This window comes from Thalassophryne amazonica, chromosome 1 (genome assembly GCF_902500255.1).
Source record: "Thalassophryne amazonica chromosome 1, fThaAma1.1, whole genome shotgun sequence".
NCBI lineage: Eukaryota > Metazoa > Chordata > Actinopteri > Batrachoidiformes > Batrachoididae > Thalassophryne > Thalassophryne amazonica.
Window position 1 is genome coordinate 107,253,775 of NC_047103.1, and position 18,374 is coordinate 107,272,148.

General features: G+C 38.7%; 1 protein-coding gene and 2 long non-coding RNA genes across 3 annotated transcripts; 1 reads left to right on the plus strand and 2 right to left on the minus strand.

Annotated features, from left to right (window-relative positions):
- Positions 1-8,016: 8,016 nt before the first annotated feature.
- Positions 8,017-9,031, minus strand: LOC117520104. The gene is made up of 3 exons (XR_004563533.1): positions 8,910-9,031; positions 8,483-8,694; positions 8,017-8,101 (listed from the first exon to the last, which is right to left on the minus strand). It is a non-coding gene; the product is annotated as an uncharacterized LOC117520104 (long non-coding RNA).
- Positions 9,032-10,505: 1,474 nt separating this feature from the next.
- LOC117520110 lies at positions 10,506-11,070 on the minus strand. The gene is made up of 4 exons (XR_004563534.1): positions 11,005-11,070; positions 10,832-10,876; positions 10,671-10,721; positions 10,506-10,565 (listed from the first exon to the last, which is right to left on the minus strand). It is a non-coding gene; the product is annotated as an uncharacterized LOC117520110 (long non-coding RNA).
- A 3,390-nt stretch (positions 11,071-14,460) lies between these two features.
- LOC117510992 (30 kDa salivary gland allergen Aed a 3-like) lies at positions 14,461-17,576 on the plus strand. Its single transcript, XM_034170962.1, has 4 exons — positions 14,461-14,546; positions 15,865-16,341; positions 17,228-17,443; positions 17,526-17,576. Exons 2-4 carry the CDS (start codon positions 15,943-15,945, stop codon positions 17,574-17,576), a joined length of 666 nt encoding a protein of 221 aa, XP_034026853.1. The 5' UTR covers positions 14,461-14,546; positions 15,865-15,942.
- The last annotated feature ends 798 nt before the right edge of the window (positions 17,577-18,374 follow it).

The following is an 18,374-nucleotide window of genomic DNA, read 5'->3' on the forward strand; positions in this document are numbered from 1 at the left end:
CTGGCTGGACAGTGAATACTGGCATTCTGTCACTGGGCCAGCTCATCAAAAACTTATGGTCAAAGTTGTGACCTAAGAGTTATCGTCAAGCGTTTAAGGGGCACTTCCTCCACAATGAACAACAGCTGTGCTGGTAGCAGGTAAGGAGAAAGAGTGGAGCTGTGGCAGCTTGTGCTCTATCCTCTGTCCAGTAGGTAATGTCACAAAAATTTCTAGGAAGTTCATCTGAGTTGCACAAGTTCTTGATCAGTGAGTCTACGGTTTGGCTTCAATGCCAAAACTCACCTGTAGAGGGAAGAAGCAACAATTTGGTGGTATTTCAACTGGATTTAGACTGAGGGCTTGGTGGTTACCGATAGGTCCGTCCACTGTTCTCAGATTATGACCTGACAACAAATAAAAAGTAAACATGTATATGGGTTTCTTGTTTGAAGAAATTAATCTTTGTTACCCTTTGGATTAGTGTGTGTTTATAAGTATTTCGATTTCAATTCAATTTCAATGTATTTCCTTTATATAGTGCCAAATCACAACAGAGTTGCCTCAAGGCGCTTCACACAGGTAAGGTCTAACCTTACCAACCCCCAGAGCAACAGTGGTAAGGAAAAACTCCCTCTGAGGAAGAAACCTCAAGCAGACCAGACTCAAAGGCTGCACAGGGCAGGAGGATCGCCAACACAAACACAACTCCCATCTCTGGATGGAGCTGCACCTTAAACAGAGAAAAAACAGAATCAGGCATCAGAAAGACAAAAAATACTGTATAATTTGCCAGCATTAATCAACAAGAAAAACAAGAAATACTAAGGTGATAGCCGGCCACTAGCCCTAAGCTTCACTAAAAGACCAAGAATTTAGGTGAAGTTGAGGCCGCGGCCCACTTCAATTACTAATAACATGAATTAAAAGAGTAAAAAGCATAAAACAAAACTGCACCAGTATGCTAGCCACATGAAAAGGAAAATAAGTGCGTCTTAAGTCTGGACTTGAAAGTCTCCACAGAATCTGATTGTTTTATCGATGCAGGGAGATCATTCCACAGAACAGGGGCATGATAAGAGAAAGCTCTGTGACCCGCAGACTTTTTATTTAGCCTAGGGACACAAAGTAGTCCTGCACCCTGAGAACGTAAAGCCCGGTTCAGTACGTAAGGTTTAATTAGGTCAGGTAGGTAGGGAGATGCAATTCCATGAATAATTTTATTGGTTAGTAGCAGAACCTTAAAATCTGATCTCATTGGGACAGGAAGCTAGTGAAGAGACACCAAAATGGGTATAATATGGTCAAACTTTCTGCTTCGTGTCAAAAGTCTGGCTGCAGCATTCTGAACCAATTGGAGACCCCTAATGCTAGACTGCGGTAAACCAGAAAATAGAACATTGCAGTAGTCCAATCTAAAAGAGATGAACGCATGGATCGGGGTCTCAGCATCAGCCATAGACAGGATGGGACGAATCTTCGCTATATTTCGCAGGTGGAAGAAAGCAGTCCAAGTAATATTTCTAATATGGAGACCAAAGGACAATGAAGGATCAAAAATTAACCCAAGGTTCCTCACTTTGTCAGTGTGATGTATGACACACGAGCATAGGCTGTTTGTTAACTGGTCAAATTGATGCCGATGTCTCACTGGACCAAGAACCATCATTTCAGTCTTTTCAGAGTTTAAAAGTAGAAAGTTTCTAGACATACAACTTCTCACTGCTGCAAGGCAATATTCTAAGGACTTTATGTGCCATTTTAAGCACCTTGGGGCAACTGTTTGTTGTGATTTGGCGCTATATAAATAAAATTGATTGATTGATTGATTGATTGATTGATAGAGCAAAATGATAGATTTGATATTGGCCGATAGTTTTTCAATACACTAGGGACAAGATTAGGTTTCTTAAGTAATGGTTTAATTACTGCAGATTTGAAACATTTAGGAACAGATCCAGAAGTTAAAGAAAGATGAATAATTTCCAGTACAATCAGCCCAAGAGTGGGCCACAGGTCCTTAAACAGTTTTGTTGGTATAGGATCAAATAAACAGGTTGTGCTTTTTGTTGACGTTACGAGTTTCATCAGCATGTCTAGAGAAATACCATCAAATTCTGTAAATCTAGGTAATACCTCAGTAGTGGTGACCAGCTCAATAGTAGGGTGTAGTGGCTGGGTTAAGGCATGCTGGGATATGTTCAACCTAATGTCATCTATTTTCTTCTCAAAGTAATCCAGGAAATCTTGTGCTGTAAAAGGAAAGTGAACTACAGGTGGTTGTCCATGAATAGGTGTTGCCACCATGTTGAACAAGAACTTTGAGTTATGCTTGTTTTTTGTTGATCAAATCAGAGTAATAGGTCCGCTTTGTAGCCAGTAATTCATGCTTATAGTCTAAGATAGCATCACACCATGCAAGGTGGAATACTTCTAATTTTGAATGACACCATTTCCATTCTAGACCTCTTGCTTTATGCTTGAGGTCACGCAGGTAATCATTGAACCAAGGTGACTGCGATTTGGGGGAGCGCGGTTGCAACACAGGTGGTGCAATCATGTCGAGTGTCGTTTTGAGCACTGAGTTTAAAGTCTCCAAGTCCACAAGTCTCTCTACTGACTGGGTATTTGTGAAAAGTGAGGCTAAGACATCAGGCAGTCTAGCTTCTAGTTCAGTCTTAGTTGAGGAGTTGATGCATCGCCGTAATGATAAATAAGGTTGTTGTTCCACTAAACATGTCAGTGAAACTGTCAACTTAATAAGTGAGTGATCAGAGACTACTGATGTAAGAGGCATGATGTCAATATTCATGACAGCAATACCACGTGTGAGAACCAGATCCAGGGTATTTCCACTAATGTGCGTCAAATCCCGAATGCATTGCCGAAATCCTAATGTATCCACAATTTCCATAAATAATCTGCAGAGGGGATCAGAAGGCTTATTTATATGAACGTTAAAGTCACCAATGATCACAATGTTATCTGCTGTCATTGACAAGTTAGAAATGAATGCACCAAATTCATCTAAGAATTCAGAATATGGGCCCGGAGGCCTATATACATTGACAAAGTAATATGGCTGATTTTTATTCTTCTGACCTTGGCAATGCGTAATATCCTGAGCGGAGACAGATGCTCAAACGAGTTATATTTGTAATTTTATTCTTCTGACCTTGGCAATGCGTAATATCCTGAGCGGAGACAGATGCTCAAACGAGTTATATTTGTAACCCCCAACAGCTAATAAGCTAAACCTAGGTTTATAAATAAAAGCTACACCCCGCCTTGCTTCACATCACGAGGGACGTGACTAAATCCATATGCTGGTGGGCAGGCTTCATTTAAGGGGAGGACAGCTGTAGGTTTAAGCCAGGTTTCACATAACCCAGTCATATCTCAAATCAAATCAATTTTATTTATATAGCGCCAAATCACAACAAACAGTTGCCCCAAGGCGCTTTATATTGTAAGGCAAGACCATACAATAATTATGGAAAAGCTCCAACGGTCAAAACGACCCCCTGTAAGCAAGCACTTGGCAACAGTGGGAAGGAAAAACTCCCTTTTAACAGGAAGAAACCTCCAGCAGAACCAGGCTCAGGGAGGGGCAGTCTTCTGCTGGGACTGGTTGGGGCTGAGGGAGAGAACCAGGAAAAAGACATGCTGTGGAGGGGAGCAGAGATCGATCACTAATGATTAAATGCAGAGTGGTGCATACAGAGCAAAAAGAGAAAGAAACAGTGCATCATGGGAACCACCCAGCAGTCTAAGTCTATAGCAGCATAACTAAGGGATGGTTCAGGGTCACCTGATCCAGCCCTAACTATAAGCTTTAGCAAAAAGGAAAGTTTTAAGCCTAATCTTAAAAGTAGAAAGGGTGTCTGTCTCCCTGATCTGAATTGGGAGCTGGTTCCACAGGAGAGGAGCCTGAAAGCTGAAAGCTCTGCCTCTCATTCTACTCTTACAAACCCTAGGAACTACAAGTAAGCCTGCAGTCTGAGAGTGAAGCGCTCTATTGGGGTGATATGGTACTATGAGGTCCGTAAGATAAGATGGGACCTGATTATTCAAAACCTTATACGTAAGAAGAAGAATTTTAAATTCTGTTCTAGAATTAACAGGAAGCCAATGAAGAGAGGCCAATATGGGTGAGATATGCTCTCTCCTTCTAGTCCCTGTCAGTACTCTAGCTGCAGCATTTTGAATTAACTAAAGGCTTTTCAGGGAACTTTTAGGATAACCTGATAATAATGAATTACAATAGTCCAGCCTAGAGGAAATAAATGCATGAATTAGTTTTTCAGCATCACTCTGAGACAAGACCTTTCTAATTTTAGAGATATTGCGCAAATGCAAAAAAGCAGTCCTACATATTTGTTTAATATGCCACTGAATGACATATCCTGATCATAAATGACTCCAAGATTTCTCACAGTATTACTAGAGGTCAGGGTAATGCCATCCAGAGTAAGGATCTGGTTAGACACCATGTTTCTAAGATTTGTGGGGCCAAGTACAATAACTTCAGTTTTATCTGAGTTTAAAAGCAGGAAATTAGAGGTCATCCATGTCTTTATGTCTAAGCTGGGTATCATCTGCGTAACAATGAAAATTTAAGCAATGCCGTCTAATATTACTGCCTAAGGGAAACATGTATAAAGTGAATAAAATTGGTCAAAGCACAGAACCTTGTGGAACTCCATAATTAACCTTAGTCTGTGAAGAAGATTCCCCATTTACATGAACAAATTGTAATCTATTAGATAAATATGATTCAAACCACTGCAGCGCAGTGCCTTTAATACCTATGGCATGCTCTAATCTCTGTAATAAAATTTTATGGTCAACAGTATCAAAAGCAGCACTGAGGTCTAACAGAACAAGCACAGAGATGAGTCCACTGTCTGAGGCCATAAGAAGATCATTTGTAACCTTCACTAATGCTGTTTCTGTACTATGATGAATTCTAAAACCTGACTGAAACTCTTCAAATAGACCATTCCTCTGCAGATGATCAGTTAGCGGTTTTACAACTACCCTTTCAAGAATTTTTGAGAGAAAAGGAAGGTTGGAGATTGGCCTATAATTAGCTAAGATAGCTGGGTCAAGTGATGGCTTTTTAAGTAATGATTTCATTACTGCCACCTTAAAAGCCTGTGGTACATAGCCAACTAATAAAGATAGATTGATCATATTTAAGATAGAAGCATTAATTAATGATAGGGCTTCCTTGAGCAGCCTGGTAGGAATGGGGTGTAATAGACATGTTGATGGTTTGGAGGAAGTAACTAATGAAAATAACTCAGACAGAACAATCGGAGAGAAAGAGTCTAACCAAATACCAGCATCACTGAAAGCAGCCAAAGATAACGATATGTCTTTGGGATGGTTATGAGTAATTTTTTCTCTAATAGTTAAAATTTTATTAGCAAAGAAAGTCATGAAGTCATTACTAGTTAAAGTTAAAGGAATACTCAGCTCAATAGAGCTCTGCCTCTTTGTCAGCCTGGCTACAGTGCTGAAAAGAATGCTGGAGTTGTTCTTATTTTCTTCAATTAGTGATGACTAGAAAGATGTCCTAGCTTTACGGAGGGCTTTTTTATAGAGCAACAGACTCTTTTTCCAGGCTAAGTGAAGATCTTCTAAATTAGTGAGACACCATTTCCTCTCCAACTTATGGGTTATCTGCTTTAAGCTACGAGTTTGTGAGTTATATCACAGAGTCAGTCAATTCTGATTTAAAGCTCTTTTTCAGAGGAGCTACAGCATCCAGAGTTGTCTTCAATGAGGATGTAAAACTATTGACAAGATACTCTATCTTACTTACAGAGTTTAGGTAGCTACTCTGATGTTAAAATCGCCCACTATAATTATCTTATCTGAGCTAAGCACTAAGTCAGACAAAAGGTCTGAAAATTCACAGAGAAACTCACAGTTACGACCAGGTGGACGATAGATAATAACAAACAAAACTGGTTTTTGGGACTTCCAATTTGGATGGACAAGACTAAGAGTCAAGCTTTCAAATGAATTAAAGCTCTGTCTGGGTTTTGGATTAATTAATAAGCTGGAGTGGAAGATTGCTGCTAATCCTCCGCCTCTGCGTGTGCTACGAGCGTTCTGGCAGTTAGTATGACTCGGGGGTGTTGACTCATTTAAACTAACATATTCATCCTGCTGTAACCAGGTTTCTGTAAGGTAGAATAAATCAATATGTTGATCAATTATTATATCATTTACTAACAGGGACTTAGAAGAGAGAGACCTAATGTTTAATAGACCACATTTAACTGTTTTAGTCTGTGGTGCAGTTGAAGGTGCTATATTATTTTTTCTTTTTGAATTTTTATGCTTAAATAGATTTTTGCTGGTTATTGGTGGTCTGGGAGCAGGCACCGTCTCTACGGGGATGGGGTAATGAGGGGATGGCGGGGGTAGAGAAGCTGCAGAGAGGTGTGTAAGACTACAACTCTGCTTCCTGGTCCCAACCCTGGATAGTCACGGTTTGGAGGATTTAAGAAAATTGGCCAGATTTCTAGAAATGAGAGCTGCTCCATCCAAAGTGGGATGGATGCCGTCTCTCCTAACAAGACCAGGTTTTCCCCAGAAGCTTTGCCAATTATCTATGAAGCCCACCTCATTTTTTGGACACCACTCAGACAGCCAGCAATTCAGGGAGAACATGCGGCTAAACATGTCACTCCCAGTCCGATTGGGGAGGGGCCCAGAGAAAACTACAGAGTCCGACATTGTTTTTGCAAAGTTACACACCGATTCAATGTTCATTTTAGTGACCTCCGATTGGCGTAACCGAGTGTCATTACTGCCGACGTGAATTACAATCTTACCAAATTTATGCTTAGCCTTAGCCAGCAGTTTCAAATTTCCTTCAATGTCGCCTGCTCTGGCCCCCGGAAGACATTTGACTATGGTTGCTGGTGTCGCTAACTTCACATTTCTCAAAACAGAGTCGCCAATAACCAGAGTTTGTTCCTCGGCGGGTGTGTCGCCGAGTGGGGAAAAACAGTTAGAAATGTGAACGGGTTGGCGGTGTACACGGGGCTTCTGTTTAGGACTACGCTTCCTCCTCACAGTCACCCAGTCGGCCTGCTTTCCCGACTGCTAGGAATCTGCTGGAAGGGAACTAACGGTGGCTAAGCTACCTTGGTCCGCACCGACTACAGGGGCCTGGCTAGCTGTAGAATTTTCCACGGTGCGGAGCCGAGTCTCCAATTAGCCCAGCCTGGCCTCCAAAGCTACGAATAAGCTACACTTATTGCAAGTACCATTACTGCTAAAGGAGGCCGAGGAATAACTAAACATTTCACACCCAGACCAGAAACCCTTACAAAAAAAATCTATAGGAAATCTATAGGAAATTCTATAGGCATGGCCTATAGGTTGCTATAGGCTAGTCTATAGAATTTCCATAGACAAGCCTATTGAGCAACCTATAGGCTTCTACAGAAAAACCTATAAGTGCCTATAGGCAATTGGGACGTTTCACCTATAGGATCCCATAGGCGGTCCTATAGGGCCAGCTATAAGAACCTATAGGCCAACCCATAGGATCTCTATAGGAACCTATAGGCCAACCCATAGCATTTCTATTGGATCCCGTAGGGCCTCCATAAGAACCCATAGGCCAACCTATAGGAATTCTATAAGAACCTATACACCAAGCCATAGAATTTCTATCAAAACCTATAGAACAACCTATAGGGCCCCTATACGAACCTATACAATAACCTATAGGATTTCTATCAGAACCTATAGATCAACCTATAGGAGCTTATACGATAGCCTATAGGATTTCTATGTAACCTATAGATTAACCTATAGGCTCTCTATAAGAACCTACAAGTCATTATGCCATAAAATATACAAAGGATAATAGGAACAATTAAACATTTAAATATAACATTTATTTCACAAATAAACAATACACAAACAGTGACAATTTAACTTTGTATTGGATGAAATATTGAACATTAGGGGAAGGCTTTAATCAGTGGTATCACACTTCTCAGTAAGCGTTTGCTTTCCGTGTTCAACAGGTGAGTGATGGCCGTTTTGACTGGTTTAGCATCAGGAGACCGGGTCTGTTCTTTGATATAATCTGCATATGAAAAATAAATAAATAAATAAATTAAATCTGTGAATTGTGGATGCAGCATACAGATAAAACAAAACCAACCAGCATAGGGTTTAACAGCAATTAAAACGGTTATTTAAAAATAATTCTCCAAGAAATATTACTTAAAAATGATACCACCAGTTCCCAAAGCAGGGGAAAAACATTACCGTATTTCCTCTATTAGAAGCGCATGGGCTTATGTAAATAATGTTTTTTTTTTTTAATGGTCAAAATGTTTCTGTTTCGAAAGAATTTAATTTTTGGTCTAGATGCGCCTCTATTGGACGTGTGCTTCTCATAGAGGAAATATGTTATATGTAAGGCATTGCATTAATCTTGTTATTGTTCTGCCAGTTAACTTACCAATTGCGAACTCTACACCAGGCAGCTTCTTTTTGGCACTCATATCTTTAAAAGCGTTGCTTTTCTTCCCAGTGAGGGAAGATGACTGTAGTAATTCTGGTGTGTGAATCATCCGCAGCAGGGTGTTTGTGTATTCTTTAACATTTGTTTTTTTTGGCATTTAGTAATCTCTTTTGCCAAACTGTTATGGCCACCCCTGGCCACAAAGTTACCTGAAATTAAAAGACACTAGGTTAGGCACAAAATAAAGCTTGAGATGATGTACAACAGTAAGAAAAGTTTCCTACAACAAACAGTATACAAAGCATTGTCTAGAATAAGAAAAACATTTTTTTTTTTCCACCAGGGAGGCTTGATGTGCACAAATGGAAGAAAAAATATCATTGCCTGGGTTTAATTTTGAATATTCCATTATTATTGCACCTACCATGTCCTCGCCACTTGTGTCTTCGGAATGAGCTGGTGAACAAGCAGCAGAAGATGAAGTGGACGCATGTGCAGGAGAGGCATGCTGTGAAGAGCATGGTGCAGCTTTTAACTTTTTTTACCACATCCAGTAAATCAGGCAAGTCTAAAAGAAAGACAGATTTGTGAGGATTAAAAATTCAAGCTAAACTACAAAAATTGCCAAAAGTTCATGACAACTGAAGATGGCCTGCTACTGCTTGTGGTAAGATTTATATATACAACTGTCATCATTTCTGTTCAAATGTGAAAATTTGTTTGTATACACAAATTATAGAAATAATTCATGGAAAATAAATGTCTACACTTCAACAAGTAATATTTGTCATCCACTTAATACTGGGGCTTAGTAAATCACTTTCTAGACTGATTCACTGTGGCCCGGTTACATGTGACACACACGAGTCATGCTATCAAATAGCTGATAGACTGGAGAAGACATAACACATGCTCATCAGTTGGACAGGGTAGTCTTCTAACTAATAATTTTTTTGGGCCACCTTTCCTCTGTTGTGAGAAATAAATGCAAAGACACTGACATCCACGAAATTTACTTTTGATAGGAAAAAACTGACTTCACTTGCCACTTACTTTTACCCTTAATGCATCCAAAAACAAAACACAAATTTATAAGGGTAATGTCTTTATGTATAAAAATATGGCATACCTGCTGTAAATATATTTGTAGTTTTGCAGATATAGCTACTGATTCATTGTGCCCCAGTTTCCCCTATGACCAAAACTGTTAGATATATGATTTTATTTTTTAATCTCCACATGTGTGGTCTCTCAATTTTCAGGCATACTATTGTTATTTCTACCTGGTTCTTTTTATGTAAAATTCTGCCCCTTACCAAAAACCAAACCATTGTATTCCTCATTTTGAGTTTATTCAAGGTCACGTTAGAAACCAGGCCTGGGACCCTCACAGACAGTGTCCATCTTGTGAAAGGTCCCTAAAATGAGTCATACAACACTTTTTATACCTTGTGGGTGTTAACATAGGTGTGGTTTAGTCTAACATTTCTAATGTTACTGGCTTTCACCAACAGGGGGAGTTCTCCCTGTGTCTGAAACTTGGACAGATAGAGTAAAACTTAACATATTTCTCCGAACGTCCAAACAAATAACACAAATACTTAATAGCTAACATAAAAAATAATTAGCACAGATATATATATATATATATATATATATATATATATATATATATATATATATATATATATATATATATATATACAAAAAACTTCCATTTTGTGTGAAAGAATTTAAGATCTACAGTGAAGTTTTAGGCTACAAGGTAGGCATAGTGGTTGAAGTCAGTTTGAAAAACAAGTTGTCTTTCATTTTAATTTGTCACCTAAAAAACGAACTGAACTTTGAACTAATTCAAAATTGAAATGGTGATCTATGAATGTGAACAGTTCACTTTGAACATGTGTGAACTGACCTTTGAACTAGTTCATGAAAAGTGTGAACTTGCACAACACTGATCAAGACTACACATGGACATTTTATACTTACTTCTCAGATTCTCAAGGGCCAAATGCAGCCGCTTATTTCTTGCCAAAAGTTTAGCATTTGCTTTTGTGAGGTTGTTGACCTTCTCTTTCAGCTGTAAATAAATGCAGATTGTTCAATAATTATACAAAGTCAAAATGATTGACACTATTGCCACTGGGTGTTTTATATGAGTTAAAAAGGACAATGAGGTGCTCACCAGTGCAATCTCCATGCCCTTGTCCATTACTTCATCATCATCATCTTCACTCTGTAACAGAATAATAATCATGATTAATTTAACCCTACTGAAATTAAACAAAGAGTTGCAATGATAAATAAAGCAAACAAAGAACAATAAGAATTGTAGATGTAGCTTACCTCAGGACTCAAAATACATTCTTCTTCTTGTGAAGCCGCTGTGGTCTGTACAGGTGTGGTAAAAAGAACAGTTTAATATGATGTGTATGTAAAGCATGCCAGTTAATGTAATTTATCTCTATATACTATTATACGATTCCTTGGAAATAATCATAATGTTACTTTATACATACCTTCTCTTTCATTTCCTTCTCTATAGCTCTTGCCAGTTCTTCTTCATCATTGTTCTTTGAAACCACTTTCTTTTTCTTATTAATCTACAGAGACAAAATTATATTGCAGCATTAACAAAGTGAAATCCATACATGACAAGGACATACACAGACACTATCATAGTGCATTCATGAAGAAAACAATCCCTAAACTGCCATTAAGAGAGCAATGTTACTGGATGGCATACGCTGTCAAAGTCACCATCAAATTCCAGAAGAAGTATTTCTTTTACAAAAACTGCACAAATGCTGTGAACTTATTTTCAGTTTCTCAATCGAGATAATGGTGAAATTTGCAGGACATGAAAGCATGTAAATTTAAATACCATGTTGATAAATTGCCTCAAATAGGCACAAGTATTGTTTGTTTTGTGTCAGATACAATGAGGGTGTCTATTTCAGGGAGGAAATTTACAGATCACTGATGATTCAAGAAGCAAATATAGAAAACGGTACCTGCAATAATGGACGATCATCTTCATCTTCTGAGGATGAATCAAACCTTGGGTTTTTCACTCGCACCCTTTTCTGGTTTGGTGTCTGCAAACATACATTTGTATTCTTTGCATACTTATTTGCTGCTTGGCGCAAGCTTGGAAGATCATCTGAAATAGAAGGTACATGAATGTTAATTCTGTAAGGTATTAGGATGTGATATTTAATTATTTTCACCAGATGTATTATTTTGCATGTTTAAAATCTAAATATATACCTCTCAAGGGTATTTCACACTGGACACTTCATAAGCTTCAGGTAACGCCTACCAACGCTTTAACGCTTCGGAAGCGGCAAGGGGCTGGAGATTGTTTCATCACACTTTGGCTGTTTCCACAACCTGAAAAAAGTTCAGCGATCACCATGTTTCTTCAGAAAACTGCTCTATAACTGAGCAGTCCTGTGACACGTTTCTGTTTTGTACAGATCAGTGGTTTCTGCGCCTATCTCTTATGTAGAGATCAGCGGTTTCTAACACTAGTCTTACGTGTTTTGGCTATGTCACAGCTCAGTGTCAAAAAGTTGGACTGGGTTGAACTTTGACCGCGTCCGCCTGTCGACAAGCGGCAATGTGCACTCCCGTCAGAAGCGTCGCTTTAGCTTTTGGCGTGACGCTTCTTACGTCTCTAAAAAGCAACGCGTCTCATTGACAATAATGCTTTTTAGACCGATTCGTGATGCCTCTGACGTGTCCAGTGTGAAAGGCCCATTACTTCTGTGAAAATTTCAACCTAAGTGTAACATACTGAGTTGAAAATGTCAAAAATGATTCATTTTTTCAGACCAATTTGCATACTATTTGCATAAGCAATCTTTCAGGTGTGTAAATATATCTAATAGTTTACCATAATCAAAACATACACATAGCCATTTAAACATCTAAGATACACTGATTCTATATAATATGGGCATTTAAACTTGCAATAATAGTAATAAGGTCAATGACCTTGTTGATATGCAAATTAGCAATTATCTCAGTTTGACCATTTCAATTGCTCAATGGATTTGGATGGATTTTGTAGCAAAAAGATCCCCGTGTAAATGGCTTCAAAATGGTGTCTCAGAATTTCTAAGTTCGGCTTAGATAACAGTATTTTCTAATTTATAGGATAAAAATCATGATTTTTATTAATTAAAAAATAAATGTTAGCAGTCTATTTTTTAATTTTGTAATTATTTGATTTAATAGAAGAGTATTTAAGCTTTATAAAAATACATGGTTGTTGGGGGTTACTGCAGCTTTGTCATTACTGTATTATTATTTATTTTCTGTTACCATTTATTCCTGGAGCATGTTATCCCTAAATAAGGCCAAAAAGAATATGATGCCCCCTAAATAATACATAAGCTTGTAAGGAAACTAGAACCACCCATTGTGGTCATATATTGTGAAAATACTTAACTCACCGCCAGTTTTCAAAATGTATGCGCAGCAGTTTTTTGCCTGGTAACTCTTCAATTGGATCTCTTCTTTCCCAAGTTTCTTCATCAAATTCTTGTTTAAAGGCCATTTAACAATAACCTGAGGAAAAAGAAACACAATGTGACAAAATATTACATATATAATTTGGGGCATTTTAAATTAATTTATTGCTGAGGTCTGTGTAGTCACACATTGTACCTTAGGGGTAACATAATGCGATTATATTTTGTAATGGAACTCATAGGAAAGTAGAAATGAACACTATGGAATTTAATTATGCTGTAGATAAAAAGTGCCTGGTTATTACAAAACATGAATTTCATCTTTTGTGCTGTTAGCAAACAACCAATCAACAGGACAAATGAACTTGTACATGACACAATGGAGGGAGGGTGTCCTTGCATAAATAGGGCGAGCATTGCAAACAAATTGAGCATGTTTTATTCAATGGTAAAATGAGTTTCCTAGTCCAGAACTAGTGTTGAAGCAGGTCTTAGATTCACCTTCAAAATGCTGGCTGAAATAAGCGAGATTGGAGTTCTGAGTGCGCATGTGCGAGTTGAACATCTGGTAGGCAGCTCGGTATAAACAAACGCTGTTCGTCAATCGTGAAGCATTGTTGAATCGATTTAAAACTGAAATCGAATATTAACACAAAAAGTATTTACGAGATGAAATGGGCAGAACACAGCAGGACCGGACTTGGGAGTCCATTGTTTCCTTTTGTTGATACTCCCATCGGTGTTTACAGCGCCCCTGACGATTGCAGCGAGCCATTTCTCACTCCTGTATTTCTCAGATGGTATAATATAGAACTGCCGTTCAGGATAACTCCTGGTTGGCTGGTACAACCCGGAGCCCAAGCGCGCACTCGGAACTCCATTCTCTTATTGTGTGATGTCCGAGGCGATCACACGTAACACACAATCCATACCTCTGTTTTACTTCCAATCGTAGACTCTGCAATCTGTTCGTGGCCAACAATCCACTTGAATTTGCCTACTTCAACGGCATCTTCCTCAAAAAACTCAAAAAGGGCGTATTTCACCATTATACAAGCGTAAATGTGAAACAAAGGAAACAGACAAAAGTGACGCGGTCTTTCTCCAAGATCGGCCACGTTTTGAAATGGCGCGATCCTATGAGCACGTGGCATCATGGGATATAACGACCTATGACCCGGAGACAGATTCATGACTTATACGTGTTTATTTGTTCACATTGATCTAAGTTTAGATGTTTTTATGAAGAAAACTGAAAAGTTAATTCTATTTTAAATTTTTGTTTCATTTATTTTAAAAAAATGTATGCATTTTGAATCATTGCGGGCGCTGCTCTGTTGTACGCATGCGCACCTAACCTGATGGCCCCTCCTGACCAACAGAGAGAAGAACAAGCAGAAGAAGAAAAACACCAACAACCCGACGGCCATATTTCGGTTGACATGCTTCGACAACGTTACAGACAATATGGGATTAATCCCGATATCTCTCTTCCGAGACAAACAAAATGTAATCGACGAAAGAGAAGAAGAATTGTAGGTGGTGAAACCATTGATCTCAACTCTTCACAGTCGGTTGCTCCCGTAAGTACAAAAGAGACCCGTTGTCTTATGTTTAGACTGGGGGGGTCACTAACAATCGGGCGGGGGAATTTGAAAAAAAAAAAAAAAACGAGGCATGCGAAAATATTATGAAGAAAAACACATGTAACATAATGCCACACCATTCTAATCATTGTCCACTTGATTGACAATGAATTTGGCATGTATATGGTTAATTTGTAGATTCTTGAATGTTGGCTATATTATGATCTACAGCATGTATAGAATAATCAGTTGAAATTGAAACTAAATTAGTATGGCTGTTTTCACTATTTGAATTGTTTCCATTTGAACAATATTTCTGTTTGCTTGAAGATAATTTGTATACTGACTTTTTCCTTTTATTAATTTTATGAGAAATTGTTTGTAAATTTTGATAAACAATCAAGTGTTGTGTGGGCCGCTGAAGACGAGGTACTGCTGGCCCACCACCACCAGAGGGCGCCCTGCCTGGAGTGCGGGCTCCAGGCACCGGAGGGCGCTGCCGCCTCACAGGAGCAGCCAGGGTGACAGCTGTCACCCATCACCTGAGACAGCTGATATCAATCAACAGGGAGGTATATCAGCAGGACGGCATCTCCACCTCATTGCCGAGATATCGCTCTACTAAGGAGGTAACGTACTCAGCCAATTGTGTTCTTGACGATAATACTTTGTTGCTTGTGTGTTGGATAGCAGATAGTGAGTAGTACAGCGGGAGACTGTATTGGACTTCTTGGATAAGTACTCACACTCCTGCACTTACCAGTATTTTCCTGACAAGAGGTGGAGGTGGCGTTTCCACCCTGTGTGTTGCTGGGTGCAGCCGCACCCACACCTGACTGTTTCTGTTCCTTGCCAGCAGTACCAGATCCGACGAGCGGAGGCAGTGGCCACCTGGGGTTCGGGACTTGGCGGCTCCAGTATCCCCGGGGTTCGGTGGCAGAGGAAATCGGGTGGTTCCGGTTCGACTCAGACAGACGTCTCCTATCGTCGAGCCTGCCCACACGACACCATTGGAATTCGGTTACTGCTGTATTTGTAATCTGTTGTGTTTGTTGTGTGAATTCACAACAGTAAAACTTTGTGATTTGACTTTCTCCATTGTCCGTTCATTTGCGCCCCCTGTTGTGGGTCCGTGTTTCTACACTTTCCCTGGAGCCCGCACTCCAGGCAGGGCGCCCTCTGGTGGTGGTGGGCCAGCAGTACCTCCTCTTCAGCGGCCCACACAACATCAAGATTAAAAATATGAAATGCCACTTCTCTGCATACTTGAAATTCATGTTGCTAAAGGTGCATGTATCCTATATTTTTTTCCTAGGAGCATTCAAAGACTGACGAAGGGATTGATTGTAACCACTGTGGCACTGATGTTGAACAACCTGAAACTGACTTACCAATGAATGATCGAATGGACATCAGAAATAGAGCTGTGTTTCAACATAGTAGTTCTCAAGGAGGTGGGGTGGTTTTAGAACAGGATGATCTAGTGGACAATGGAAGCAAGGATGATGTTCTCAATGAAGTAGACCAAGCAGATTCAGCAGACATGTGGTATGGTGATGTTGGATGTGATCATAATGTTGAAGATAACACTTGGCATATTGATGGCAACAAGGAAGGCGAGGATGATTTGGGGCAAGACATGGGTGGAGACTCAGTACAAAATGAAGAAATGGATCAGGGGGATGATGAGGACTGGCATGACAATGGAGTTGACTCTGGAGGAGATGATGAAGATGATGATTTTCAGCATGGTGATGGGGAGGAAGGAAATGAACCAGATGATAATTACCAGGTAAATAAGCATCATGACTGATACCAATTTATGTACCATATTTCCTCTATTATAGAAATAAATAGAAGCACACCTAAACCAAACATTGCATTTATTGCATATAGAAATGTTAACATATGACTTATTTTGAACATAAAATTGCTTCTGTCATTTAAGCACATGCCCTTCTAATAGAACAAATATGGTGTTTGGTTTTTCTATGCACTGTAACCGTATGAATTAGGGCATTGTCTATGACCTTAACCTTAACAAAAGAAAAACAAATTAAAATATTTTCTTACTTGAAACACACATGTACCATATTTCCTCTATTAGAAGTGCATCTTGGGCCAAAAATTTCATTCTTTTTGTATACAGGAATTTTAAATTATTTATACTTATTTTATTTTAACCATATACAAGATAAATGGCATAGGTAACCTAATTATTATGCAGTTCAAACAAAATACTTTAGGTGTTTTAAATAAATAGTCATTATTGATTTAGAGTAATTATATTTTATTAATACTAAATACATAAAGCTGAGGATTATGCATTTCAAATAAATAGGAATTATTACAGTAATGAATATGAATCATGTAAGGTTTATTTGGTAGGTTTGTATTAAAACTATCTAAAAAAAAAAAGTAAATGGGAATTAGTCTTGTAATAAAATTACATAAATCTTCAAAGTCAGGGTTAAATATTTCTGTGAGTGTAATAGTGTCGCAATTAATGTTCGTATAATAAAAAATTAAGGCTCAACCAACTATAAACAGTCCATGTCTGATGAGTGCAGCCACATGTTTATCTAAGGCTCTTTCTGATATCAGCCCCGTGACTAATGTTACACCTTTCTGATGCTCACTGTTTTGTTTTTTTGTGGGGGTTTTTTTGCCTTTTTTAGGGATTCAGCCTTGAAGATGGAAATCTTCCAATTTATCCAGATGCACCCATCACCAAGTCACAGAGTCTACTGCTGATAGTGTCCTATGTCTTGCAGCATGGTCTTTCTGATAGTGCTTTGGATGATCTTCTTTCTTTGATGAATATACACTGTCCAAACAGTGTTCCTACATCAACGTATTTGCTGTACAAGAGTTATGAATATTCAGTGTACGAGGTATGTTTATTTTTTATTAAATCGTCATCTGTACTGACCAATGTGTTTCATATAAAGGGAGTTATGCTGCATTTACACATAGGCAGGACGCATTACGAACGTCATATTTGCTTCATTCTTGGCACATTCCTGACATTCTTAACATGATCAGCGGCCAAGAATGTATACTTCGTGGCATTCATTTCTTGTCATTGTTATGTGTAAATGCAGCATTAGTCTGTGCTGTTATCATTTGCCATGGTATGCTAGTAAATCATGTTCTTGTTGGTGTTTTTTTGTTGCTATACAGATTGCTTATCATTGATAATCAATATGCTCAAGCTTCTGTTGTGCATTAAAAAACGACCATGCTCTCGCAGGTTTCAATGTTCTTATATTCATACCATTCTTCTATTTCAATTTCAGGTTCACTATTATTGCATGGAGTGCACTGCATATCTTGGCCCCGAGAAATTGACAAGGAATTGTACAAACTGCGGCAATGAATTCAGTGCAGACATCTCAACTGCAGAGGGTAGTTTTTTTCTCAGGATGCCCATCAAAACACAGCTGCAAAGAATGATGAAAGTACCAGAAGTGGCAGCTGCCCTTGAAAATCGAAATATTGATGAAATCTTGAGAGAAACTAACATAAATGACATTGTTCATGGTAAACTTTATAAAAACCTTCTTCATGATGGCATAATAGGTCCCAATGACTTGTCATTATTGTTCAATACTGATGGAGTTTCTATTTTTAAATCCTTCAATTTTTCTGTTTGGCCTTTGTTTGCCACAGTAAATGAAATTCCACCACATATGCGCAGGAAACATATGATTATGGCAGGCTTGTGGTTTGGAGAATGTAAACCCAAAATTAATACTTTCTTAAAACCATTTGTGGATGAACTTAGAGATTTGGGTTTGCACTCACCTCTTGGCCAAACCAGGA

Excerpts from the sequence above, each read along its gene's own strand:
- LOC117510992 (XM_034170962.1), top strand. The coding sequence starts at position 15,943 with ATGAATGATCGAATGGACATCAGAAATAGAGCTGTGTTTCAACATAGT. Across the intron at positions 16,342-17,227 it reads AACCAGATGATAATTACCAG|GGATTCAGCCTTGAAGATGG; the intron begins GTAAATAAGCAT and ends TGCCTTTTTTAG. Across the intron at positions 17,444-17,525 it reads ATGAATATTCAGTGTACGAG|GCAGGACGCATTACGAACGT; the intron begins GTATGTTTATTT and ends ATTTACACATAG.